Source organism: Bos indicus x Bos taurus, chromosome 5, assembly GCF_003369695.1.
Source record: "Bos indicus x Bos taurus breed Angus x Brahman F1 hybrid chromosome 5, Bos_hybrid_MaternalHap_v2.0, whole genome shotgun sequence".
Taxonomy (NCBI): Eukaryota; Metazoa; Chordata; class Mammalia; order Artiodactyla; family Bovidae; genus Bos; species Bos indicus x Bos taurus.
The window spans coordinates 6,506,464-6,532,862 of NC_040080.1; the positions used below are offsets into that span (position 1 = coordinate 6,506,464).

At 51.7% G+C, this 26,399-nt stretch overlaps 1 protein-coding gene across 13 annotated transcripts; it reads left to right on the top strand.

Annotated features, from left to right (window-relative positions):
* The first annotated feature begins 322 nt into the window (after positions 1-322).
* A4GALT (alpha 1,4-galactosyltransferase (P blood group)) lies at positions 323-26,379 on the top strand. 13 transcript variants are annotated; one of them, XM_027540596.1, is made up of 4 exons: positions 323-441; positions 5,655-5,732; positions 20,698-20,772; positions 22,295-26,379. In XM_027540596.1, the coding sequence occupies exons 2-4, from the start codon at positions 5,659-5,661 to the stop codon at positions 23,400-23,402; spliced, it is 1,257 nt and encodes a 418-aa protein (XP_027396397.1). In that variant the 5' UTR covers positions 323-441; positions 5,655-5,658; the 3' UTR covers positions 23,403-26,379. The 13 variants fall into 13 exon arrangements, 12 of the variants coding, with proteins under 12 accessions (XP_027396397.1, XP_027396400.1, XP_027396392.1 ...); XM_027540589.1 differs by lacking the exons at positions 323-441; positions 5,655-5,732 and adding exons at positions 8,518-8,901; positions 20,447-20,543; XM_027540594.1 differs by lacking the exons at positions 323-441; positions 5,655-5,732 and adding exons at positions 8,567-8,901; positions 21,200-21,364 and having other exon boundaries at positions 20,698-20,839.
* The last annotated feature ends 20 nt before the right edge of the window (positions 26,380-26,399 follow it).

Consider the following 26,399-nt stretch of genomic DNA (forward strand, 5'->3'; position numbering starts at 1 on the left):
GGGTGCATCAGAGAAGAGGGAGTGGGCAGCAGGGACAAATCCTGCTGGAGGGACCACACGGCGGAGGAAGGGGGTACAGAGGCAACAGGCAGGCCCGAGTCCAAATGCCGCTACTGCCCTTGCCCAGCTGCTTGACGTGGAAGTCACCGCTCTGAGCCTCGTTTGGCTCATCTGTTAAATGGGGGAAAGGCAGGGAGGCACGGGGAGTGCTCCATACCTGTGGGCCCGCGGGCTGATGGGGGTCCAGCCCCGGGCGCTGGGAGCGGTGTGGACTCGCAGGACCCCCTCGGGGCGGGGCGGGGCGGGGCAGCGCTGACGCAGCCCCGGGACTGAGGAGCGGCGCTCCTCCCGCAGGCCTCCCTGCCCTGCCCGTCCGCCGCCTGCCGCCCGCCGGGCCCGCGGGGCCGCGTTGTCCGCCGGCCGGAGCCGCAGGAGCCAGAGGTACGAGTGGCTGGGCTCCGGGGCACTGACCGGGGGCCACTCCGGGCCCGGGCGGGGAGGCGCGCTCCGAGAGAAGGAAGGGGTAGGGGCTGCGGAGGGTTCGGCCGCCGCCCGCCGGGACCACCTGTTCGGGAGGGTCGCTCTCGTGCACACCGACTGTGCGCGCTGGTTCCCGACCGCCGCCTCCGCCCCAGAGGCACCCGAAGTTGAGCGCGGCGGCTGGGCTGGGAGCCCAGCCCGAGAAGGGAGCGCGCGCCCCGCCCGGGAGCCCTCCAGGCAGCGCCTCCCGGGCCGTGGTCCCCGCGGCAGGAGCAAAGTGGCCGTGGGGGCGAGAAGCCCGGGTCCGAGGGCCGGCTCCCCTGGCCCGCGCTGTGCCCTTGGGCGAGCCGCGCCGCTCTGCCTGGGGGCGTGTAAAAGTCCCGGAGGCCTCGCCGCCCGCCGCGATCGCCCTTGGCCCCGAGGGGCGCCGCTGGGGAGAGGGGTCAAGGGGAACGGCCAGCTGCGGGGCAGGGAGTAGTGGGGCGGGGGGTAGTCTGCCGGGGGATGAGAGGCGTCCCCCTGGGCCTTTGAGGATGCTGAGGCTTTGGACGGCGAAGGGGGGAAGGGCTCTCTCCAGATGGAGGGACCACCCGGGTCGGAACTGGGAAGTGGGGAGAGCAGGGTCTAAGCGCTCCGTCCTGGGGATCCGGATCCGCAAACCACCCCCTCTTTCCGGCGTGCTTCTCTCCTCCAGATGGGAAACGTCGAGTCCCAGTGGGAGCTGTGGTGCCCTGGCAGAGGCTCTTTCCGGGAATGTCCAGTCTCAGTCCACGCCCCTGGGCTCTAGCCGAGTCCCCGGCCTCAGTTTCCGCTTCTGACACGTGCGGGGCAGAGGTTCCCACCTCCCGGCCGGACGCAGCCGAGCCCCCAGCTCTGAGAGGGTTAGGACCTCCCCTGACCTCGCTGCCCTCTCTCTGGAGGACACCCTTTTGGTCTCCGCCAAATACGGAGTGAGCGACGGCTCCGTGGTGGCCCTTTGGGGGTCTCTGGGCTCCTTCGTGCCCTCCTCCATCAAACCCCCCGGGGCACCTGGTGTGCTACCCCTCTGGCACCCCCTCCAGCCCCACCCCAGCTGCCCAAGGACTCTGCCTTTGTTACCACCTCCCCAAGATGGGGGAATCACCCTGCCCAGAGGGACAAAGCAGGACCCAGGCTGGCGGCGACTGTCCCCTCCTGCTCGCATCCCTGTTCCCACAGCCAAAGAGCCCAGCAGCCAAATCAGGCCCAAATAAAAAAGGAGAGTCAAGATGGAACCTTCTCAGTTGCTCCTTTTCCTTCCAAGCCTGTTTCCAGTGCCCCTCATGCCTGTCCCTGCTTGTCCACTGTGGCCGCCCCGTACACCGAAGTGGAAATTCTTTACCATTTTGTTTTGCTTCCTTGTACCCGTTGAAGCCCTAGAGCTGCCTAGGCTAGTGGACTTGCTCCTGCTGTGTGCGAGGGCTGGCAGCGTCTTTCAAAGTGAATTGTGCTTGGTTGCTCATCCAGATCCCAATTCTTTGAGACCACCATGGACTGTAGCCCACCAGGCTCCTCTGTCCGTGGGGATTCTCCAGAAAGAATACTGGAGTGGGTAGCCTGTCCCTCTCCAGGGGAACTTCCCAACCCAGGAACTGAACCAGGGTCTCCTGCATTGCAGGCTGATTCTTTATCAGCTGAGCTGCCTTGGGAAAGTGACTTACTTGGAACTTAAGGAAGTTGTGACACACCGCATCATCAAGTTGGCCCCCTTCAGCCCCTTCCATGGGGCCATGGAGGTCCAGCTCTTCAGGGACCCAGGGCAGCAGAGAATGCTGTTCCCTGTGGGTCTGAGTTGGTACCAGGGCAGAGTGAGACAAGGTGGCTGCCAGGGGCATTTGTAACCAGATGGGAAGAGGAGTGGATGAGAAAAGGGGAGCTTAATCTGTGAAAATAGCTCTTCCCCGCCCCGAACCCCTCCCCCTCACCCCACCAGCTGCTGCACCTCCCGGCGGGGATGGTTCCACCTTCAATCTGGCCACCAAAGCTGTGCTCATTACTATGCTCAGAGGTGCGCCCTTACCTCCTGTTGACTGACCTGCCCTGCATTCTGTTGCCTTCCTCCTCCTCTCCAGATTGGAAGCTCCTGGAGGGAGGAAACTTGCAAGCCTGACATAGTAGGTGTTTACTGCCTTTTGCTTGAATGAATGAACTGAAAGTAGGGGGGGGAATTCCATATTCACATCACTTGGAGATATGCTGTGCTTAGTCACTCAGTCATGTCCGACTCTGTGACCCCATGGACCATATATACGCCAAGCTCCTCTGTCCATGGGGATTCTCCAGACAAGAATACTGGAGTGGGTTGCCATGCCCTCCTCCAGGAGATCTTCCAACCCAGGGATCGAACGACCATCTGAGCCACCAGTTATCACCTGGATATAACTATTGTTAAAATTTGCCAGACTTTTTAAAAAACACATTGGTACATATTTGAATGGGCTTCCCTGGTAGCTCAGTGATAAAGAATCTGCCTGACAATGCAGGAGACTCAGGCTCCATCCCTGGGTCAGGAACATCCCCTGGAGAAGGAAATGGCAACGCACTCCAGTACTCTTGCCTGGGAAATCCCACAGACAGGGGAGCCTGGTGGGCTACAGTTTATGGGGTAGTAAAGAATCAGACACGACTGAGCGACTAAACAACATATTTGGATACCTTGTTTATACAAACGTTGCAAATTCCTCGTCTTCCTCTAATTCTTTTTTCATATTTTTCAATGCTTAGACATTGTGACTTCATATTTAGTCAATGAGTTTCATTTGACATTTAGGTTTTGTTGGGTGTTTTTTTAATATTTGGCTCTTTTAGATTGTGTTACATTGAGTTCATAGATAAATTTATGCATTGCCAGATATTTTTTTCTGGAGAGGGAATTACCTGGTAGTCAGCGTCGCATCAGCTGGCTCTCCAGAGGAACTGTGCCGTTGTGTACTTCCTTAGGCTGTGAACGTGCATTTCCTGTTATTTCCTGGAAATGAAATTACTGGGGTCAAAGAGTATGAACATCTAGTATCTTTGGGTGATTCCTGCTCACTTGTTTGAGTTCATCAGTGAGACGTTTGCCCCTTGTCTGGTCTCTTGGTGGCAAAGATCTTCTCCCAGGTTATGACTAGCTATTACTATTTTTGCTGCTGATGGTGTGTGTATTTGAGCAACACATTTAAAATTTTTATTTTACTGTATCTGTGCTTTTGGATAAGGGAGACTTGGCTGCATTTATAAGCTGATGGGAAAGAGCCAGGCGAGGGAGTGGCTGAAGTCCCTGAAGAGGGAGGGGCAGGTCAGGAGATGAAGTCCCAGAGGATGCTGGAGGCGGGAGAGGGCTGGAACTGGTCCAGAGGGGGGCCTTCTGAGCGGGTGAGGACAGGGGGTGCGAGGGAGGGGCTGGGAGGGCATCTTATGAATCGGCTTTGATCTTCCCAGAGAAGAAAGTAAAAAAAGCATCATCGGCGGGTTCTGGACCTGAGGCCCCCAGCACCCTATGCTGTTTGCCAACCTCATTTCCCTTGAGTCCTCCTTGTTTCCCTGGGAGGTAGGAGGTGTTATCACCCCCATCGACATTGAGGGAGGAGAAGTGCCTTGAAGAATTCCCCCTGCACTCACCACCTGCCCTTGAGAGTCCTCCCCGAGCCTCCATCTCTAGTAGCTAGCGAGAAACAGTTCCCATCTTCCTGTGTCTAGAGCTTGGTGAGTGAGCATCCCTTCCTCTCCTGCCTGCCTCTGTTTGTCTTCCCTCTGGACAGACCCCAGTGGAGCCAGGAGCTTCCAGTTCTGCAGAGCTGGCCACAGGGACTAGGAGGGCCCCTTCCACTCCGGGCAGTGCCCCAAACTCTCCTCTCACCCAGCAGGAACCAGGTGCTGCAGGGGCAGCAGGGCCTTCTGGATATCACACCTGTGCAGAGTCTGAGTTGCTGGGTAGACGTGAAGGTAAAACAGAAAAGTAGTCCTTACAGTCCATGAACAGCTTGATTTCAAAGTGCAGACACCATCGTCCCAGATGCAGCTATGGAGCCCAGAGACACCCCCACCCCACCCTGGGTGTCTGTAGTCATCAGTTGCTTTTTTCCAGAAGCTTCCAAGGCAATCTCCTGATTTGATGGCGGGCTACTGTCTCAGACAGTAAAGAATCCGCCTTCAGTGCAGGAGACCTGGGTTCGATCCCTGAATCCAGAATATCCCCTGGAAAAGGGCATGGCAGCCCACTCCAGTATCCTTGCCTGGAGAATCCCATGGACAGAGGAGCCTGGTGGGCTACAGTCTATGAGGTTGCAAAGAGTCGGACACGACCAACACTTTCACTTTTCTTCCCATTGATCAAGCCCCCACCTGATTCCAGGGCTTTTGTTAACCTGATCTTTTTTTTAAACCCCATCAGCCCTCTTGAGCTGTCAGTCCCATCGTACAGATGAGGACCTGAATGTCAGCTGCCTCCTCTTGACCACAGCAAGATCTGAGCCCCTGGCCACAGTGCAGTCCCAGCTTAATGGGACTGGGCTACAGACAGAGTTATTTCACCTGGTAGAGGGTGTTTGAGTCCCAGCTGGGCCTAGGTTTCCAATCTTAAACTGTAATCGATGATAAGAGGACCTGCCTCACGCAACTACTGGGAAGATTACGTGAGTTACTGAAGGAAAAACCACTCTAACCGGTGGCTGTGCATGGTAAGCCCTCAGGAAATATACACCATTGTTATTATTAAACCACATAGCTCCATTCCTGACGGGGAGCTTTTAATAAATGCTAACTCGGCCACACCCGTCTCTCTTCTGATGAGAGGATGGGAAGGAGGACCAGCCGTGACACTGGAGAGAACTTGGACTTTTTAAGTTCTTGAGACCAGTGATGACCTGTATCGAGAACAGATTGGCATTTCCTTTGACCTAAGCAGTTCATTTCTAGGAAGGGTCCTGCAGAAGTAATTAAGGACGTGTTGAGAGATCTAAGTGCTAAGATACCACAGTGTTGTCTGTAAAAGCAAAAAGAAGCCACATTTCCAGCAGTCAAAGTGCAAAGTGAAAGTCGCTCAGTTGAGCCTGACTTTCTGCAACCCCATAGTCCATGGAATTCTCCAGGCCAGATTACTGGAGTGGGTAGTGTTTCTCTTCTCCAGGGGATCTTCCCAACCCAGAGATCTAACCTGGGTCTGTGCATTGCAGGTGGATGCTTTACCAGCAGAGCCACAGGGGGCTCAGCCACAGAGGGGCTCACAGGGGGAAGCCCCTCCAGCAGTCAAGGTGGGTAACCCTGGAGAGGTAGGGTGTGGAGCTGTGTCTACTGACATAATAGAGGAACAGCGTGTATTTCCAAAGGGTTTAATTGAGGTAGAATTTACAGCCCATTGCGTGCGTCCAGCTTGATGAGTTTTAGGAAATGGGTCTGGTTGTGTAACCACCACCACCTGGTTTTAGGAGACAGGGGCCCCGCATATTTTTAAGTGAAAAATAAAACAAGGTGTAGAACAGTGTGGGTAAGGATCACTTTCTGTGCACCTCCTGGACACAGCCTGCGTAAACACTGCTCCGTGTGAGTGGAGGCGGCAGAAAAGGACTGGAACGCATATGCCAAAATGCTGACGTGCCACATACCCTCACCTCAAACCTTCAAGATAAAGAGCAAAGCAAGAGCTGTTCACTGAGAGTGGTGACTGGACGTCCCCTCCTCTGCCCCCCAGGCATGCACGCGCACACACACACATACACACACATCCCTCTAGAAAAACTGGGAGCCCCACCAACCATGATCCCACTGTTGGCTAAGTGTCTGTGTATACTCGCTGTGGAAACACAGAGGCAATACTCAAAGGTATGAAGAAAACCATGACAGTATTTTGATGGATTCTTGGCAAATGGCAGCTAGTCTTCCCCACGATGATTGAGAGGTTGCTGGGTCGGGAAGGTGGAGGGACATTTTGGGAAGAAGGAAGAGCTTGTTTCAGAAACTTGGTGTTCCCAGAGCCTGGTGCCTTGAGCAATAGAGAAGAGCTGGGTTTTCTTGCATGTTTTTAACCATCATTTTCAAAGGCATTGAGGATATATTGGGATGGCTGTCCTGTATCCCTCACCACTGTCAGGCATCACGCACTTATCGTGCACCTGCTGTATGCCAGGCCCTCCAGGATTTAATATCAGGCTGAGTGGGCAGCATCTGGCTTGGTGCCCACTTTCCTGCAATCCCAGTTCACTCCAAGACCAAATTCACCCCGGTGGTTCCCCCATAGGACTTGCTCAGGGGCTCTGAAGGTCTGCCAGGGGTCTGGGCTATGGGGGAGCACAGGGTTTGTGGTGAGTGCTGTTCACACTCCTTTGGAAGGTAGCCACGAGCTCCTCCTGGTGTGGATGTGTGCAGAAATGGGGGCCCAGCCACAGTAAGCGCCAATGTCTGGGTGGCTTCCTAGGTGAGGAGAGACGGGGGCACACATACCTGGGTGGTGCCTATCCCACCTCCCCGCTTCACTAGCCCAGCAGCCCCTTTGCTCTGCACCTGAGTTTTTCATTTGTAAGAGGGGCCACTGCGGTGGACATGGAGACCCAGGGCACGTGGTGTTCAGTGGGGTGCCTGGTAGGCGGTGTGTTCCAGACAGATGGCGAAACTTCCTTCGTACCTTTTCTGCTCAGGAAGTTCCTGGGCAGGGGAGCATGGAGGGATGTTTTGGGAAGAGGAAAGAGTGGGTTTCAGAAGCTTGGAATTTCCAGAGCCTGGTGGCTTGAGCAATAGGGCAGACGTCAGCTCGGCTAGTCTGGAGGTCATGCGCCCGAGCGGGCAGGGCTGGGGAGGCAGAGCTTGCAGGATCCCAGCACTGTGGGGTCTGCGGGCTTGTGTGGGGCTGCAGCGGGAGGCGGCCACGGGAGGTGGCTGGGATGGAGAGAGCTGGGCTGGGCTGGGCTGGGGAGAGGGAAAGAGGGGTAGAGGGGAAATCTGTTTAGCGGAGCTGTGTCCCCACTTCCCTCTCTCTACCTCCCTCTCCCCGGATCATCACAATAGCCCTGTGACACATTCCTGTTGCTACACATCCCCTGTGATTTAGACTCAAAAAGCAGCCAGATCTTAAAGATTTATTTAAGACATCAGTCACACTAGGGAATTTCCTGGCAGTCCAGTGCTTAGGATTTGGGGCTCTCACTGCCAAGGTGGGGAGCTAGGATTCCACAAGCCACACAGGGTGACCCCCCCAAAAAGTCAAGCTATAACCCTTTCCTCTTCAACATTGCCCAATGGCACCCCCTGCCAATCAGTTGTCAAGTCCTCCCTGTGGCCCTCAAGCCTGCTCCCCACCCCAGCCCAGTGTCCCCTCTATCTCTCTGGCCTCTCCTGGTACTTTGGTGACTCCACGGTCAGTCCCTGAGGCACACATGCCTCAGGGCCTTTGCACTCGCTGACTTTCTTCCCTGGGCACCCTTTCCCCAGAAATCCATCCAGCTGGTGCCTCACCTCCTTCTGGCATCTGCACACATGTCAGCTTTTCAAGAGAAGCCAACCATAACCATCCTGCACCCCACCCCTGGTCCTCCCAGTCCAGGGTCTCTAAGAGCAGATGTCTGGGTGTCCAGATCCGTGGTGAGTTACCATTCCCTGCACTGAGCAGAAGGTGACTTCACCCTGATCCTGAGAGCTGGAGCCCAGGCTCTACTGCAGAGTGACCCTGGGGGGCCGGGATGGCCTCAGGGAAGAAAAAAGCCTCTGAGACTTTCAGATGCAGACATACCTGAGAGTAGATCCTGGCGCCACCCCCCTCGACCCCTCCCCCCGACAGGTACTAGCCATGTAGTGTTGGGAAGGTCACCTTTCTCTCCTGGGACAGGTGCATACTCAGGCACTTGAATATGAAGGGACACGGCATGCAACCATATTTTGTGCCCTTGGATGGTGAGGCGGGATACGTCAATTACACATCCTGACCGTTGTCCTCTGCGGGCTCAGGGTTTGCCGGTTTGCAGATGCCACTCCCCTAGATTAGTTGCTCATTTGATCCTGGCTTTCTGGGCAGTTTAGGGATCATTCATGCATTCTTTCAGAAAATATGCATTAAGCACCTTTGATGTGCTAGGGTCTGTGCGGGCCATGTGATGAGTCAGAGTGGCCTTGTTCCTGGCCCCCTGGGAGCGGACATTGTTTTCCAAGATATCAGGGTCACTGTGTGCTTAACCAGTTCCTTCAAGGAAGACCTTCGGTTGTTTCTAATCACTTGCGGTTGCAAACAAACTTGTGACTGGTACAAATATCACTTATCTGTAGGATAAATTCACAGAGTGGGACTGCGAGGCGAAAGGGTACGTGAATGTGTAATTTTGATGGATGTTGGTCCCTTACCCTCCACCCCTACCAGCACTGTATGGATGCCTGTTTCCTCAGAGCCTTGCCTGAAGGATGTGTTGTGGGAGTTTTAGATTCCTGCAAATCTGATGGGTGAGAGATGCTATCTGACTGTTTTGACCTGCATTTTTCTTACTTACGAAAAGCTCCCCCATCTTGCTTATCTGTTTAAGCATCAGCGTGTGTGTGGGGGTGGGTGTGTGTGATGTGACCTTGGCTCAGTTTCTTTTGGATTGTTCGTTTTTCCCCTTGATTTGTGGGATTGCTTTCTAAGTTAGAAAAATGAGATGTCTGGCATCTGAGAGAAACAAAAGCCATCCCAAGCTGTCACTTGTGTTTTTTACTTTCTCGGTATTTGGCGAAAGGTTGCAGGGAAATTTTTTCTTTTCATGACTTCTAGATTTCATGCATAATTAAGAAAACCGTCCCAACTCTGTTTATTAAGGAATTCACTTGTGTTTTGTCTGAAACATTTATTATTACATTTGGGATTTATCCTAGGCATATTCTGAGATATCAACTCATCTGGTTCTTTTTCCCTGCTGGCTTCCCTGCTTGCCCAACAGCTGTGTTAAAAGGTCCATTTTTACTGACGCATTTGTAGATGCTGCCTGTGTTGGATATGCAAATACCATACTCTTTCTGTGCTTTGTTTCATTCCCCTATTTACATGCAAAAACTAGGTTCTTTTAGTTATTGGTGCTTCATCTGTCAGTCTCTGAAAGACCAGTCCTTCTTCATGTCTTCCTTTCCTCAGAGTTTTCCTGTAGGTTTTTTGCTTACTTTTCTTTGTTAAATTTTATTTTATTTCTCTATTTGGCTGTGCTGAGTCTTCGTTTCTCTAGTTGCAGCGAGTGGGGCCTACTCTCTAGTTGCTGGGCTCAGGCTTCTCATTGCAGTGGCTTCTCCTGTTGCAGAGCACAGGCTCTAGGTACATGGGCTTCAGAAGTTGTGGCTCACGGGCTTAGTTGCCCTGTGGTATGTGATCTTCCCAGGCCAGGGACTGAATCTATGTCCCCTACAAGAGCAGGCAGATTCTTTACCACTGTACCACCAGGGACGTCCCTTGCTTATTTTTGATAAACTTTAGAATCAGTTTGTTGAACTGCAGAACCGAGTGCAGTTTATCCATCGGCTAAGATAACATCGACATCTTTAAAAAGCTGAATCTTCTGTCCAAAAACATGGTGCAAGTTTCCACTTGTTCACGTGTACTTTGTACTGTCAGCGGCTTTAAATTGTTGTTCACATGAATGTTGAACACCTTTTGTTAAGTGTAACCCTAAGTATTGTGACGGTGGTTGTGAGTAGGAGTCTCTTCATTGTATCTTCTGCTTCTAGCTGCTTTTTTATATTTGTGTATGTGTCTGTTTCCTATCACCTTATGGTATTTCTTTATTAGCAGGAGTTTTTCAACAGTTTCTCTTGACTTTTCTAGGTATATAGTAGTATTGTATAAAAACAGCAGTAATTTTAGCTTTTTCTATTTGAGGTTTGGTGAGGGGGTTGGTTTGCCCCCTGTTTGTATCATAGCTTCACTGGTAGCTCAGACAGTAAAGAATCTGCCTGCAATGTCAGAGACCCAGGTTCGATCCCTGGGTCAGGAAGATCTCCTGGAAAAGGGCATAGCAACCCACTCTAGTATTCTTGCCTGCAGTATTCCATGGACAGAGGAGCCTGGCGGGCTGCAGTCCATGGGGTGGCAAAGAGTTGGACACAACTGAGCAACTTCCACTTTCATTCAGTTTTTATAGCTCTAATTTCTCTCTCTTGTTGAGTTGCTTTGATGAACACCTCCAGTGCCTGTGAGGGTGCTGGACACTTTGTCCTTTTCCTATCTTCAGCTAGAGTTACCTCTAGCTGAGTGTTCACACTCCTGTATGTATGTATGAAGCTGAGTGTTCACACTCCTGTATGAAGCTGGCTCTTGGCTTTGATGTTGATATACATAATTTTCTTAAGGAAGTATCCACTGATTCCTAATTTATGCAGGAAGTATTGGAAACCCTGTCAAATTACTTTAGCATTTCTGGGGGATAGTATGGTTTTTCTCCTTAGATCTATGAATATGGTGAATTATATTAAAGACATCCTAATATTGAACCATCCTTGAATTCCAAGAATAAAACCCACTTGGTTTGGTTTTGTTTTGTTATGGCACGTGGGATCTAGTTCCCTGACCAGGGATTGACCCAGGGCCCCCTGCGTTTGGAGTGTGGAGTCTTAGCCACTAGACCACCTAGGAAGGCCCAACCCACATGGTTTTGATTTTTCATTGTTTTGATGTGCTGTTGAATTCTGTCTGCTTTTTTTATTTAGGATTTTTACAGTAGTATTCATAAGTGATATTGGTCAGTAGAGTGTCTTGTGCAATCTTTGTCAGGTTTTGATGTCTATATTATACTAATTTAAATTCTTTATACTTAACTTAGACTTCTCTGGTGGCTCAGTTAGTAAAGAATCCATCCATCTGGCAATGCAGGAGACCTGGATTCAATCCCTGGGTCAGGAAGGTACCCTGGAGAAGGAAGTGACAATCGACTCCAGGATTCTTGCCTGGAAAATCCTGTGGATGGAGGAGCCTGGCGGGCTACAGTCCATGGGATTGCAAGACTCCGATATGATTTAGTGAATAAACCACCATACTTAAAATTTTTAAAAGTGTTCTTTCTTATATTTTACTATTTAACACCTTTAAAAGCATTGAGATCTTCTGTTACGTAAATTCGTAAAATTCCTCTCTAAAAATGTCTTGTTCCTTTGTTTCTTAATGATCTTGTATAATTCTATTTCTTATGTAAAAGTTGGCCTGTCTAGACTGACTGTTCTGGGAGCAGTCTTGATTTATTACATTTGTCTAGAAATTATTTTTTTCAGGTTTCAGATGTTATTTGCAAAGCACTATCTTACGATTAAAAAAAAAAAAAGTTTTCCTCTGCTTCTTTGGTTCCTTTGCCATTTGGCATGACTTAGTTTGCACTGGGTGCTCACTCATCTCCTCAGTTCTCTTGTCTTCTTAATTAGGTTAATTGTGATTTATATATTTCATTGAATTTTTTCCCAAAGAGCCTGTTTTTTGGCCTTATGTCTTAGTTCTACTGCTTATCTGCTTCCTGACTTTTTTCTACTGTAATTTTTCTTTCCTTAGTCTTCTTGTTTATTTTCTAACATTTTAAGGAAATGTTTAGGTTCTTTTTCTCCCATTTTTCGCCTGCTGCTTGCTTTCTTCTTATCGGCCCTGTGTTACTTGTCACATGATTGGAGGCTATAAACATTCTTCTGATAAATCTGCAGCTGTGTCTTGTAGATTCAGATTCTTGGTATCTTGATATGGTTGTTTTCTAGAAATGCCACAGATCCCGTTTGTACTTCCCTTTTGGCTCAAGAATTGTCCAAGAGAGAGGTTTTGTTTTTAAAAAAAAGTTCCTAACTTTCACGTTAATTTCTCATCACACACTGCTTTGCATTTATAAAATGTATTTTTTATGTTTATGGGTTTTGTTGAGGTTTTCAGTTTTCATAAATGTTCTCTTGAAAGTGAATTATTTATTATTAGGATCAAGAATTTGATATAGAGTAGTACTTCTTGATTATTTTGTAGATCTGAATTATTTTGTGTTTGATCTACTTGTTTCTTGGACTCAGAAAGGTGAATTACAGTCTGTTACTAGTGTGTTGCCGTCTGTTTATCCTGACATCCCTGTAATTTCTTCTGAAAATTGCTGCAGTATGTTTGACGCCTTGTGGATTATACCAGTTAGCACTATAAGTGGCCTTTCTTTGGTTCATTTAGAGATTCCTGGCTTTAACTGCCATTGTCAGATACTAAGATTATGGCTTCAGCTTTGTTTTTGTTTGTATGTGTCTTTAAACGTTTGCTCATTCTTTTACTTTTAACCTTCTAAATCACTTTTTTGATGTATGTCTCTCAAACACAAGATAGAGTTGGAATTTGCTTGGATCTAAACTAAAAAAACCTTTTCCTTTGTATAGATAAGTTAAATCTGTTTATATTTATTGATATGGCTTAGGTCTATGATCTTCCCAGTCATGCTGTGTCCATATGTATGCATGCCTTTGTGCTTGCGGGAGGGCTACATTCCTTTTTGTATATAATATATACACATATGTATTTACTTGTTTGGCCCTACTGGGTCTTAGTTGCATGTGAGATCCTTCGTTGCAGCATGTGGGATCTTTCGTTGTGACATGTGGGATCTTTCGTTGTGACATGTGGGATCTAGTTCCCTAACCAGGGACTGAACCCAGGCCCCCTGCCTTGGGAGCACAGTCTTAGCCACTGGACCACCAGGGAAGCCCCTGGGAGGGCTATATTCTGATGAAAACAAACAACCCAAAACAAAAAATAGGAATCTTTCTGATATTTGGGAAAGCTTGTAATTTGTTCGAGTGGCTCCATTTTTTTATATTTATCCTTCATATAATCCTCTTAGTCCCTTCTTTCTTTAGATGGTGTCTATTGTTTCTCTTCTATGAATAACAATACATTTAACTTGCTTCTTCTCCATCCTCCCCTTTCTCTAGTCACTACTCATTTCAGCCGATACTGTGCTGAGTAAGGCGTATGTTGTTTCCATCCAGTGCTTCTGGAAGCTCTCAGTCAGGCAGTGTTCCTGACATTTGCCACTTCCTGCTCATTCGGTGACAGGACCACCTGAAGAGATGTCCGCAGCTCGGAAAAAACCTCTTGAGGCACGAGTGAAGCGCTCTGAAGAAGTGTTGTGCCGCCCACAGTTGATGGAAAGTGTGAGCCAAAGATTAATATATGGTTGCCCCTTAGTATCCATGCAGGGAGCCCCAGCAGCTACCAAAATGCTCCCCCACTCAAGTTCAATCATGTAAACTGGACCGATGCTGCCGTGTGGGAAAGCACAGACAGTGACACTGAGGTGAAATCGTTCAGAAGAATCGGGTTTTACGTGTGGTGAACTTCCAGTAACGCCTTACTCAATTTATTTCACTTATATTCCTTCCTTTGGAATTCCTTCCTTCATACCATTCCTTCCTTCCTTCCGTCCTATGTATACACAGATGTGATAGGTGATTTAAAGATCTAACTTAAAAAAAAAAATTCTTGCAAAAGAAAAATCCTACATAATAAGAAAGCAGAGTGGTTTTGCTTAATTGGCAGCGTTTTTATTTTTTAGTGGTTCATGACGGTTCATCTTATTAGATGCAATAACATTGGGTAGTATCATCCTTCTTTGTATCACCTTTGCACTCTAAATATGCTCAAACTTTTACCGCTTTAGTTTTTACCCCCTAGCAGTTAGAGATGAGGCAACCAGAACTTGTTCTACTTTCCACCTTCCTTTTGCCTGTCCTACCAATTTTTTTTTACATTCTTACATCGTCTGACTAGACACCACTGTCGTTCCATCCTGGCATCCTTGTTCCTGCCTTTTGGGGGGATGGAGAGGAGCTGAAGTTAAATATATTCAGTGCTGTTACTAAAGTTAGCCCAGTCACCATTCGGTTTGCTGTGCTTATTACTCATAATACATTATTGCCCAAGTCCTTATACTTTGAAACTTGGTGTGTAACCTTTATATTTAAAGAACAGCTTGGCTATACACTCAACCCTCCAAATCTCTGGGTTCCACATCCACAGATTCAACCAACTGTGGGTCTAAATTCTTAAAAGGAAAAAAAATTCCAGAACATTCCAAAAAGGAAAACCTGACTGTGCTGCACACTTGCAACTATTAATGTAGCATTTACATTACTGAGCGACTGACACTTTCACTTTTCACTTTATATTGGGTATAATAGATAATCTAGAGATGATTTAGAGAATTTAGGAAATGTGTCTAGCTTATATGCAAATACTACACCATTTTATGTCATGGACTTGAGCATCTGTGGATTTTGGTGGCTGTGGGAGTCCTGGAACCACTTCCCTTCGTGGATACGAAGGGATGCCATATATTACTTTTTGGCTCACAATTTCTTTCCTGGAGGATATCCTGTAGGTGTTGCTCCACTATCTGTCATTGAGTGTCTGCTGAGAAATCTGATACCAGCCTGACTCTGTTTCCTTCATAGGTCTTTCTGTGTGCATGCTCCGTCACTCAATCGTGTCTGACTCTTTGTGACCCTACGGGACTATATCCCACCAGGCTCCTCTGTCCCTGGGATTCTCCAGGCAAGAATACTGGAGTGGGTAGCCATTCCCTCCTCCAGGGGGTTTTACCAACCCAGAGTTCGAACCTGGGTCTCCTATGTTGCAGGCAGATTCTTTACCATCTGAGCCACAGGTAGCTGCCCAAAGATTTATTCTTGTGTCTTTATAAAGCTCATTCATTTTGCTAGAAAATGTCTTGAGACTTACCATTCTGGGTCACTGATCTCCAGTACTACATGGAGTACTGTTTCGATTCACGAAATGAAATCTTCCCTTATTTCAGAAAAGTTTTCCTGAATTATAATTTTAAATGTTTCTTCTGGTCCATTGTTTTCATCTTCTTCTTTAGAAACCCTAGTTATGCATTTGTTGTATCTCCTTTACATCTTTTCTCCATCTTCTTGAATTCTTTCATCTCTTTATTTCTATCTGGTTTTGTTCCCTTTTCTCATTTTAAGCCCTGTGCCTCTTACTGTACTTCATGTCTGCTCTCCCTGGGTTTCGTGTAGTTTGGCCTTCATTTCTGAAATGTTTTTGTCTTTTTCTTCTAGTTCTTTCCTGAGGCCTATCAGTTCTCACCTGTTGTCTTCATATCTTTTTCAAGAACTTCCCCAGTTCTTGTATTTCTGCTTTCTGGTCTTCCTTCAAGTGGGAACTACTTTTTTCTCAGGGTTTTTTATTTTAATTGTTTTCAGTTCATGCTGCCATTTTGGATTAGAATTTTTGTTTGTTTTGTGGCGATATTTTTATAGTGACTCATCTTTTTACATAAGGGAACACCAGTGTTCCTTTCCCTCTTCATTCACGTAGCATCTTTGGATGGATGTTGTGTTTATGCCTTTAACAGTTTTTTTTTTCCCTCTATTTGAATTAGCAGAATTTTCCTGGACCAGCAACTAACAGGAGGTTTTGATGGAAATTGGGAGACAGGCCAGGATCGTTCTCTAGATTTCTCTACTGAAAGACTCCTTCTGTTTTTACAGGAATGGATTGTTCCTTTAATATACGATCTTCCTCTGCAGCTTCCCTTCTGTTGCCTCTCAGAACCCAGCCTGATTCAAGAGGCCACCACCTCCAACCTTGAACCCTCCTGGTTCATTAAGCCCTTGGCTCCTGTCTTATTTGTCTTCCTTTTTTTAATTTGTTTATTTTTTGGTCACACCGCATGGCATGTGGGATCTTAGTTCCCCAACCAGAGATCACACCCATGCCCCCTGCATTGAAAGCAGAGTCTTAACTACTGGACAACGGGGCGGCCCTCGTCTTCCTTTTAGAAGTGGCGATTGCTATGACCCAGCACTACTGGGCACCCCCGGTACCACTCTCCTCCCCACCCCCACTGCCATATCTGCTGGTCTCGGGTGCCTTGTGCAACACTTACATGTGACTTGGAGTTTATGAGTTTGTCCTGCTCCTGGTTTCTTTCCCTAATGCTGTAGCTTGTGGTTTATTTTTTTCCTTTCCCTCATGGCTCAGTCTGACATCAGTAGAAGAGGGAAGACTCAGAACTAAGAATGTGCCTCGTTCCTCTTGGAAACAGAGGGCTCCTCCTCCTATTTTTCCATCTGTCATAACCCCCCAAGAGCAAGACGCTGCCTGCTGGAGTCTGGCTTCAGGAATTTCTGTCCTCGGAACAATTTAGGGGCTTTGGAGGGGGAACACTTTGTAACCTCGGCTCTGAAAACAGCCACTTGTACCAGGATCACTGCCTTTTAGTATCTGTCAGTCTTACTTCTTGAGTAGAAATCATTTATGCCCTGAAAGAGTGGGGATGGGGTCTGCGGGAGGACCGGACAGCAGATCCTCCAAGTAGGGTTTGGAAGCTGGAGATATTGATTTTTCACACCAAGGAGGGTCTGAATTCTAAGACCAAAAGCCCACCCCCCTCAATTTTATTAATGTAAAGGGCATGGGGGCAGGCCCAGGCCCAAGGTCACAGAGCCAATCAGTGGTGGAACAGAAGCTGTCAGCAGGGACCTGGGTTTGAATTCTATACTCCATTTCCTAGCTGGGTGACCTGCCCCGGGATCCCTCGGTGTATAGCCTCCATATCTGCTCAGCCATTAACTTATCAGGGAGGTAGATCAGCACAGGCCCCGTGTTCCCACAGTTAGAACTTTCGGTCAGTCCGGCTCTCCCCTCCCCATGGTGCAGGAGGAACCTGACGCCCAACAAAGGAAGGGGAGTTGCCTAAAGTCACAGAGCAATTCGAGCGGGGCTGGGCAGACCTGCACGCACCCTCCCGCCCCAGTGCCTCTAGAATGGCCCCTTGGACAAGTCCCTTTCATTTTCTGAGGGTTAAACAGGGGAGCGGGTGCAGGAATGAGCTGGAATGACCCTACAGCCCTCACTGGGGATCAGGCTGAACTGAGAAACACGCTGGCCCCTGGTCTTAGGGTGACCTGTCGGGGACTTCCCTGGTGGTCCAGTGGCTAAGACTCCACATTCCCGATGCAGGGAATGTGGAGAGGGGCCCAGGTTTGATCCCTGGTCATAGAACTAGAGCTCACAGGCCACAGCGAAGATCAAAGACCCCACGTGCTGAGACCGAGACCCAGCACAGCCAAATGAATAAATGAATAAAATAAATTAATAAAAAGAAGAGAGGACTTCCCTGGCAGTCCGGTGGTTAAGACTCTGCACTTCCACTGCAGGTGGCTCAGGTCCGATCCCTGGTTGGGGAACTAAGATCCCGCAGGCCATGCGGCAAGGCCAAAACAAAGTATTTAAAAATTTTTAAATCATTCTTTTTAAATTAAGTGACTGTCACAGAAGTGGAGGACAGGTAGTCGCTTGCATCTGCTGAGTCCAGAGCTGCGTCCTGGCTCCCAGGGCCAGTGGGAGGGAAACACTGGAGAAATTGCAACCCTGATGTCTAGTTGCATGTGGGCTGGTGTGAGAGCCGAGTTCTAGTCCTGCCTCGACTGTGATTCTCTGCGTGGGACTGAGCATCACTAAGCCTCCATTTCAACCCCTCTTGTGTGAGGGGCTGGGTGAGTCGCCTCTAGTTTGGGACAGTCGGTGGCTCCTAAGCCCAGTAAGTGCCAGAGAGCTCCCATCCCGCATTTACCAGGTCTTGTCCTCATCTTCCCCCGATGAGCAAGCCACCAGCATCCATGGTGCCTTCCGCACTCTGGGAGCAGAGTGTGGGGCCATCACTGTGGCTGGCGAGCACTGCACAGCCAGTGCCCAGACCCGAATCCCATGTCCACCCCCAGAGTTGGGAGTGGAGTCTGTGGGGCAGGGGCGGTTCCCCAAAGGAAATCGGGGTGCAGTTATCAGAAGTGGGAATGGATGCTGGACCACCCAGACCAGCAGACGGCCACCCTGTCTCCCCTGGGGACCCCAGTTATACATGACTTATAACCCTTTTCTCTGCCATGGGCTGGACGCAGGAGCCCAGCGAGGGTCAGAGGTGGAGACTCCCTACTAGGGGGCAGAGATGGGTGTAGGCCATGGTCAGGGGTGATGAGCACCAGGTCCCAGAGCCTTTTCTAGACATATGAGCCTGATGCCATGCTCCTGAGGTAGGAGCCACAGAGCTGGTGCTAAGGGCCAGCTCAGATGGGGACTGGTCGGACCTTCAGCCTTCTGTCTCTGCCAGCCCTGCACTTCTTACCCTTCCTTCCTCCCTGAGCTGGACCACAGTGGGTCTTGATGATGGAGAGCCACAGAAGGACTTAGAGCTGGGGCATGACTGCAGTTAAGTGCTAACGGGGAATATCTCCCCAGGGCAGGGCTGGAGGTGGCGGCCGGGAGACAGGAGAAGGTGGCAGGAACGCGCCAGGCAGGACTGACAAAGGCCAGGACTTGGGCTGTGAGGCTCTCCCGGGGACTGGAGAGTGCTTTGGGCCTGAGGTCACACGGCTACTGGGCTGTGGCCAGCTTCGCGTCATAAACGGTTTCCATTCCCGAGTCTTGGGCTCCGGCACCAAATACGGTACTGCTGCTCGAGTCTGGCTCCTCAGCCACAGCCAGCACATCCTGCCTCCTCGACAGGCTCCTATCCCCACCCCGAAAACACACCCCATGGGAGAGCCAGGACCCTCTGGGCCCCCACACAGCCCCGACCTCGCTCCATCCGCCGCCCGTCTGTGTGCACTCAGCAGTGTGGTTCACAGAGGATTAAAAATACTCAGGACCAAAATAGCCTCTCTCCCTGTAGGGGAAAACCAGGGCCCGGGAACACAAGGTTACGGGTTGACATCAACGGCTCCGCCACTCACAGCCCAGCTGGGGGATCCCAGGCAGCTCTCTCTGACCCCCCAGTTTCCTCCCCTCATGTGCTCACTGACTATTTCCTCACTTGTTGATTTGCTAACTCATTCATCTGTTGATTCATTCATTCACTGATCACTCATTGATTGGCCCCTTCATTCACTCGCTTGCTCTTTTACATAGGTACACACCCACACGCTGAGTCACTCACTTACTCAGTATTTATTTATTACATACCAAGACCCAGGCAGTATTCTAGACACTAAAAAAATAAATAAACCTACACCAGACATACGAAAATACCTGTCCTCATAGGGGTTATGTTCCAAATAAATAACCAAACTGACAAGTACACAAAAGTACCGTATATTAGAATAAGTACTAGGGAGAACAGACCAGAGGAGGAGGCTGTGGGGTCGGGGGGAAGCTGGGAACGTAGAGGGGCCAGGGCGGGGAGGACGTGGGAAGATGAAGGAGCCAGCCCTGTGAACATCTGCAGGAGAGCATTCCGAGCAGAGGGAATAGCAGGTGCGGAGGCCCAGAGTCAGCAGTGTGGGGGGATGGGTTTGAGGAAGAACCAGGAAGCCAGGTGGTGATGGGGAGAGAAGCGGGTGTGAGGTCTGGGTTGGGGGACGTGCCACCCCCTCATGAACTAGGCCTCCCACCTTACTCATCATCTGAGCAGAGAAGCAGCCTGGCCACACTTGTGTTTTTAAATCGTCCCCCTGGCTGTTGCCTGGAAAATCCCATGGACAGAGGAGCATGCTGCTGCTGCTGCTGCTGCTGCTAAGTCACTTCAGTCATGTCCAACTCTGTGCGACCCCATAGACGGCAGCCCACCAGGCTCCACCGTCCCTGGGATTCTCCAGGCAAGAACACTGGAGTGGGTTGCCATTTCCTTCTCCAATGCATGAATCTGAAAAGTGAAAGTGAAGTCACCCAGTCAAGTCCGACTCTTAGCAACCCTATGGACTGCAGCCTTCCAGGCTCCTCCATCCATAGGATTTTCCAGGCAAGAGTACTGGAGTGGGGTGCCATTGCCTTCTCTGACAGAGGAGCATAGTAGCTTACAATCCAGGGGGTTGCAAGAGTCGGACACGACTTCACTTTCTTTCTTTTCTTATCTGGCTGTTGAGTGAGTGAATCAGCCCATGAGTCCGTTTCCTGTGTGACTTCTGTGTACCCGACGCTGAGCCGGGCCCTGGGGAGAGAGGTGTGCAGGTCTCCTCCACGCTCATGGCTGACTCCCTTCTCATCAAGTGTCACCTCCTCCAGGAAGCCGCCTGCTCCCGCTCCGCTGTCAGTTCCGCCATCATTGGGTTCATTGCCTCTCTCCACGTGATCTCCCCTTGAAGCCGAGCACTCCTCCACGGTAGAGCTACACCTAACTCTTCTCTTCTCCCCAGCATGTTCCCCCAGGGGCCAAGCAAGTGGAGGACCGAATGAACAAGTGAGCTGCAGGCCCGGCCTGCCTGGCCCCTGTGGCTGGGAACCAGCCTCACTCTGTCTCTCGCCATCTTTTGCAGATGGATTTGCGGGCATGGAGAGCATGGGGAAGGACCCGGTTCCTGCTGGCAGAGAAGGCTGGCTGCTGACCCAGGGTGTGTCTCCAGGAGGCCGGCCAGGCTGCCCGGTTCCCCATCTCGCCACCATGGGCCGCCCAGGCTGGTCAGTTTCCAGCCCATGCCATAGCCGTGGTTCCTGGCCTCAGCCTTGGGGAGGGACGGGCCCCACTGGGCAAGTCACAGCCTCCTGGGACCCCGCTGTGACCACAAGACCCCTCTGTCCTGGGGAAGGGTTGACGGTGGCTCCCCAGGTTGCACCCAGTGCCCTGCCGCTTGCACCCAAGCTTCCTGGCCTCTAAAGTGGAAACTACACAACTGCGCCCTGGCGTTACTGAGGCCTGGATGGATGTGGATTCAGGACAGTAAGCGCTGGCCAGGATTCTGTTCATAGGACTGTCCGGGTCGACATGTACCGAGTCCCCAGGCACCAGCACATTCACATGGCCGCGCCATCTCTCTGCAGGGCAGCATGTCTCAGTGGTGAGAGCACAGACCTGGAGCCAGGTGGATTGGGTTCAAACCCCCTGCCCTGCTACCGGCCAAGCAGAGGACTCTGCATGAGTTACCGGACTTCTCTGTGCCTCAGTGTTCTCACCATGTAAAAGAAGGATGATTCCCGCCCCGCAGGGTAGCCGTGTTTAATGACTTAATATGTTTGAAGTGCTGAGAAGGCCCCCTGACATGTGCATGGTGGGCAGTCAGTATTCGCTGAGTGAATGAATATAATCCTTGCTCCAGTGTGACCGTCCTGCAGCTGGTTCAGGCAGACACAGGTCCCATGTGTCCCAGGATTCACACGATCCCACTGCAAGCCTCTCTTGTTCCTCCCAGCCTCCTGCAAGACACCCAGGAATGTTCCTCCTGCCGGCCAGCCACAGCCTGGGCATCAAGAGAGAGTGAGGGTCCGAGGGCAGCGGTGCTAGTTAGGTGACAGAGTGACAGCTTATATAGCACAACCTCCCTGTCCCCCTCCCTCCAGGTGAGGGCTGGGAAAGCCAGGGGCCCAGGAGACTCTGTCATGCCCACTCCAAGGGCTTGGGGACCCAGCAAGCATGCCCACGTGCCTAGAGTCCGCCTGTCCTGCCTCTGAGTGAGCTTGCATGCCGGCATCTAGCCCCCCAGGCCTCCTGCTGAAAGTCCCTGTGGCTGCGGGCAGCCCTTCCTCTTAGACCAAATCCAGGCCCAGCTGGTGGAACCGAATGGGGCTGAGAGATGCCTGCATTGGGTCTCAAAACAGAGGCTGGCAGTTCAAAGGGGACAGACCTTGCAGAGAGAGGCCAGAGCCTGCGCTGGGCCCATGCTGGCCTCACATTGTGGGTGGCACTGGCCCAGCCCTTGGGGAACTCACCAGTATATCAGAGTGGAAGGGCCTCTGCCCAGATCTCAGCCCATGGCCTGCTGCTCCCACTGTACAGCCGAGGTCAGACAGGGGGCCCTGAGCATCTGGCCAGCCCGTGGGGTCTGGAAGCCCGGGTCAGCCATGGCTGGTGTCTGTGGGCAGTGTTCTTGGGTCGGGGAAGCCAGCAGGCTGCCTGAGTGTGGTGCTCATCTCTTACAGACCAGCCGATTCCTGCTGGAGGCTCCTGACATCTGGGGAGATGACTTCGGCGCCCCCCGACTGCCTGCTGCGGCTGCTCCGGGACACCCCGAGGCAGCGGGTCTGCACCCTGTTCATCATTGGCTTCAAGCTCACCTTCTTCGTCTCCGTCATGGTCTACTGGCACGTCGTGGGAGAGCCGGGGGGCCAAGGACAACTCTCTAACCTGCCTGTGGACGTCCCCTGCCCCCACATGGTCCCCCCGACCCCCCCGCCCTCCGGCATCCCGCCTCCAGGCAACATCTTCTTCCTGGAGACCTCTGACCGGACGAACCCCAACTTCCTGTTCATGTGCTCCGTGGAGTCAGCTGCCAGGGCGCACCCCGAGTCCCCAGTGGTGGTCCTGATGAAGGGACTGCCTGGCGGGAACGCCTCCCGCCCGCGGCACCTGGGCCTCTCGCTCCTGGGCTGCTTCCCCAACGTCCAGATGCTCCCCCTGGACCTGGGGGAGCTCTTCCGGGACACGCCCCTGGCCGCCTGGTACGCGGCTGTGCAGCGGCGCTGGGAGCCCTACCTCCTGCCGGTGCTCTCGGACGCCTCCAGGATCGCGCTGCTGTGGAAGTTCGGCGGCATCTACCTGGACACGGACTTCATCGTCCTCAAGGACCTGAGGAACCTGACCAACGCGCTGGGCACCCAGTCGCGCTACGTCCTCAACGGCGCCTTCCTGGCCTTCGAGCAGCACCACGAGTTCATGGCGCAGTGCATGCGTGACTTCGTGGCCCACTACAACGGCTGGATCTGGGGTCACCAGGGCCCGCAGCTGCTCACACGGGTCTTCAAGAAATGGTGCTCCATCCGCAGCCTGAGCGAGAGCCGCGCCTGCCGCGGCGTCACCACACTGCCCCCCGAGGCCTTCTACCCTATCCCCTGGCAGAACTGGAAGAAGTACTTCGAAGACATCAGCCCCCAGGAGCTGACCCGGCTACTCAATGCCACCTTCGCGGTCCACGTGTGGAACAAGAAGAGCCAGGGCACACGCTTTGAGGCCACGTCCAAGGCCCTGCTGGCCCAGCTCCATGCCCGCTACTGCCCGACGACGCACAAGGCCATGAAGATGTACTTGTGAGGGGGCCTGCCAGCTCACCTCCCTGCACCTGGCAGAGAGGAGCTCTGGGGCCCGCCTTCCAAGGGGAGGTGAGATGGGAGGGCTGGAGATGGGGAGGCTGGGCCGCTGCAGCCCCAGGGTCTGGGGCAGGTGGTGGGGAGGACGGGGAACTGTTGGCCAGAGAGCTGTTACTGGAGGGTGCGCTGCGGCCCCTGGGGCCTGCTCTGGTGAGCCAGAGCCCTGGGCCCATGTACCGTCACAGGGTTGAGACAACCAGGGGTGGGGGAAGCGTCTCCAGACAGAATGAGCTGGAGTGGGCCGGGTGAGCACACCTGGGTCTTGTTCACAATGGGCAAGCCCGGTGGATATGAAAGCACCTTGCAGGGTGGCAGGCTAGGCTGAAGTGCCCACGAGGTCAGGGTGGGGCGGGGGGAGCACGGAGAAGCGGGTAGGAAGGAGGGGGAGGAGGCAGCTGGTAGCGGGGCTGGGCAGCAGACCCAGCTTCAAGAGCCCATGGGGTGGGGTGCTTTGGGGTTTGGTTTCTTTTTTCCGGGGTGGGTGGGCAGCCGGCAGAGTTGGCCTGGGGAGCTCTTGGGGAAAGCCCTGCCTGCCCACCCCGTCCTTTCTCCCAGAGACGTTGCAGGAGTGACTCGGGCCAGCTGCCCACTCAGGGGCAAGGGGCCTGGAGTCCTTTTGGCTCAGGAAAAGCATTTTAAAGAAAACACCCCCTACCCTGCCCTCAGTAAACAAATAAAGTGAGTCACCCACATCCAGCGCTTTCTGGTGGCTGAAATGCATTCATTCGCATCGCTCTTGTGAGCCCCACCCTGCAGCTGCGGGCAGGCATCTGGGCGGGCGTTGGTGGTGACTCGCCTGAGCGTACACAGCCTGCCTTGGTCAGAGGGGTCTGGGGGCCTGGCTGCTGGGTGGGCTCCGGGCCTGGGTGCTGAGAGTGACTGCGGTGGGCAAGGGGAGGAGACTGTCTTCCCACCTCATTTTTCAAGGCTCAGACAGCCTCGGTTGGGTCCCCCCAGCACCCCCACCTCCACCCCATAATCAGCCTGATTCTGTTCTGGCCTGAACTGAGCCAGATGAGGAACCCACCACCCGGGCATGTGCCTCCTAGGTTAGAGGAGCCCCAGGGAGAGACGTGCGAGGCCTATGGGTTCCTTCCTGGCTCACGCTGGCTGGCTGGCTGAGAACCTTGGAGAGACTGCAGTGCCATGCTGGCAGCTCCAGGGATGGGCCAGAGGAAAATCTCGCAGGGTGAGGCCCCAGCTGGTTTGTATTGAGGAAGAAGGCTTCCTGTGAGAGCTGGGCCTTCCAGCAGGCTGGAGAAGCCTTCCCTGTAGGACAGAGGACTGGAGATACTGTCAGGAACTCGGGCTCAGCAGGCTGCTCTTTGGCAGCCAAAGCAGAGGTGTTTAGAGGCCTCTGGATCCTGCCAGTAGAAGATCGTGGGCAGCCTGGTAAGGAGGTGAGGTCCCTGGCTCTAGGGGTAATCAAGAGCAGGTGATTTTTTTTTTATTAAAACAATGGATGTATGAGGTAGTTCTCCAGCCATCATCTCACCTGTTTTTAAAATCTTTTGAAAATGAGTAGATTTTACTTTTAATAGTACAGCCTGAGGTGAGAGCTTGCTTGCCCTCCTCATCACCTGTGGGTGCAACACCCACAGTCCAGAGCCCTTCCTGGGCCCCTGGGCCTGGACTGGATTCCAGAGAGATCCTCTGCTTCCTTCTGCCCATCCCAAGTTCACCATCGCCTGAAATCGACAGCGTCAGTCTGCTGACCCTGTCAGAACCTTTGTTGGGCATTCGCTCTTAAATTCTCAGAAAGGAGAAGGAAGGGAGGGGTGGGCTCCCGTGGAAGGCCGCCCTGGCGACAGTAATCAGATCCTAGGAATCCTGTTGTTTGTTTCTGGCCGATGTTTTTACAGATAATTTTGTCTGGGGGAGATGAGGTCCCATCCCTCCACTGGGGGGCAGTGTGTGGTCCAGCAGGGGCCTGAGTCAGGTTTCCTGTCAACTGTTTAATGAACCCTCCAAGCAAACCAGTCACAGGCAAGCAAGGAGGTAGCATTTCCAGCAGCTCTGGGGTAGGGGAATAATTCCCCCTTGCTGCTGTATCAATATTCGACTAGTTTAAACATTCAATTGGAATGTCCTCTATCTGAGAAAAAAGATGGGGGATAATTTAGGACTCTGTTCCTGGAAGTCTGGTTTCATGGTTTACTTGTTCCTAAATTTCTGTTTGTCCTAAAGTGAACCAGCCAGAGCAAGGCATGCTGGGAAGTCTGCTGTGGACCAGCTAGTGCAAGGCATGCTGGGAAGTCTGCTGTGAGGTGGACAGGGCCAGACAGGCCTTCAGGACCTGACAATGGACAGAAGACTCAAGTGCAATCTAGGCTCTGCAGTGGGGGTCGGGGAGGTCATCCCCTTCCCTGGGCTGGGAGCAGAAGCAGGAGGGAAAGGTGGTAGGTGAGACTGCTGGGATGTCGGGAGGAGGCACCCTCAAACAGGAAGACATTCCTTGCAGATGTAGTCCACCACCAACAAAAACTGGAACTCAGCACCAGCACCCACCAACTTCCAAGGAAGAAAGATCAGAGAGGAGGTCCTGGCTGCTAGAAACAACGCAGGTGGCTGAAATCAGGAGGGCACTTTTTTTTGCACGGTGTTTATTTATTTGTTTGTTTGGCTGCATTAGGTCTTAGTTGCAACACGAGACATCTTCGTTGTATCGTGTGGGATCTTTCTCTGCAACACACAGACTCTCTAGTTGTGGTACACGGGCTTAGCTGCTCCAAGGCATATGGGATCTTAGTTCCCCGACCAGGGATCAAACCCAAATGCCTTGCATTGCTAGGTGGATTCTTAACCACTGGACCACCAGGTAAGTCCCAAGAGGGCATTTATTATCCCACATGATATATTGGCTAAGGTACTTGAGAAGCTACTGTAACAAAAAGACCCCAAAATAAAGTCACTGAAATAAAGTAAAAGATTGTTTCTCTCT

Bases quoted from the DNA above. Each gene is read 5' to 3' on its own strand.
- A4GALT (XM_027540588.1), top strand. From the start codon at position 8,774: ATGTGTAATTTTGATGGATGTTGGTCCCTTACCCTCCACCCCTACCAG. The intron at 8,902-20,697 runs GTGAGAGATGCT...CATCTTTTGCAG, and splicing joins GATTCCTGCAAATCTGATGG to ATGGATTTGCGGGCATGGAG. The intron at 20,773-22,294 runs GTGTGTCTCCAG...CATCTCTTACAG, and splicing joins AGGCTGGCTGCTGACCCAGG to ACCAGCCGATTCCTGCTGGA.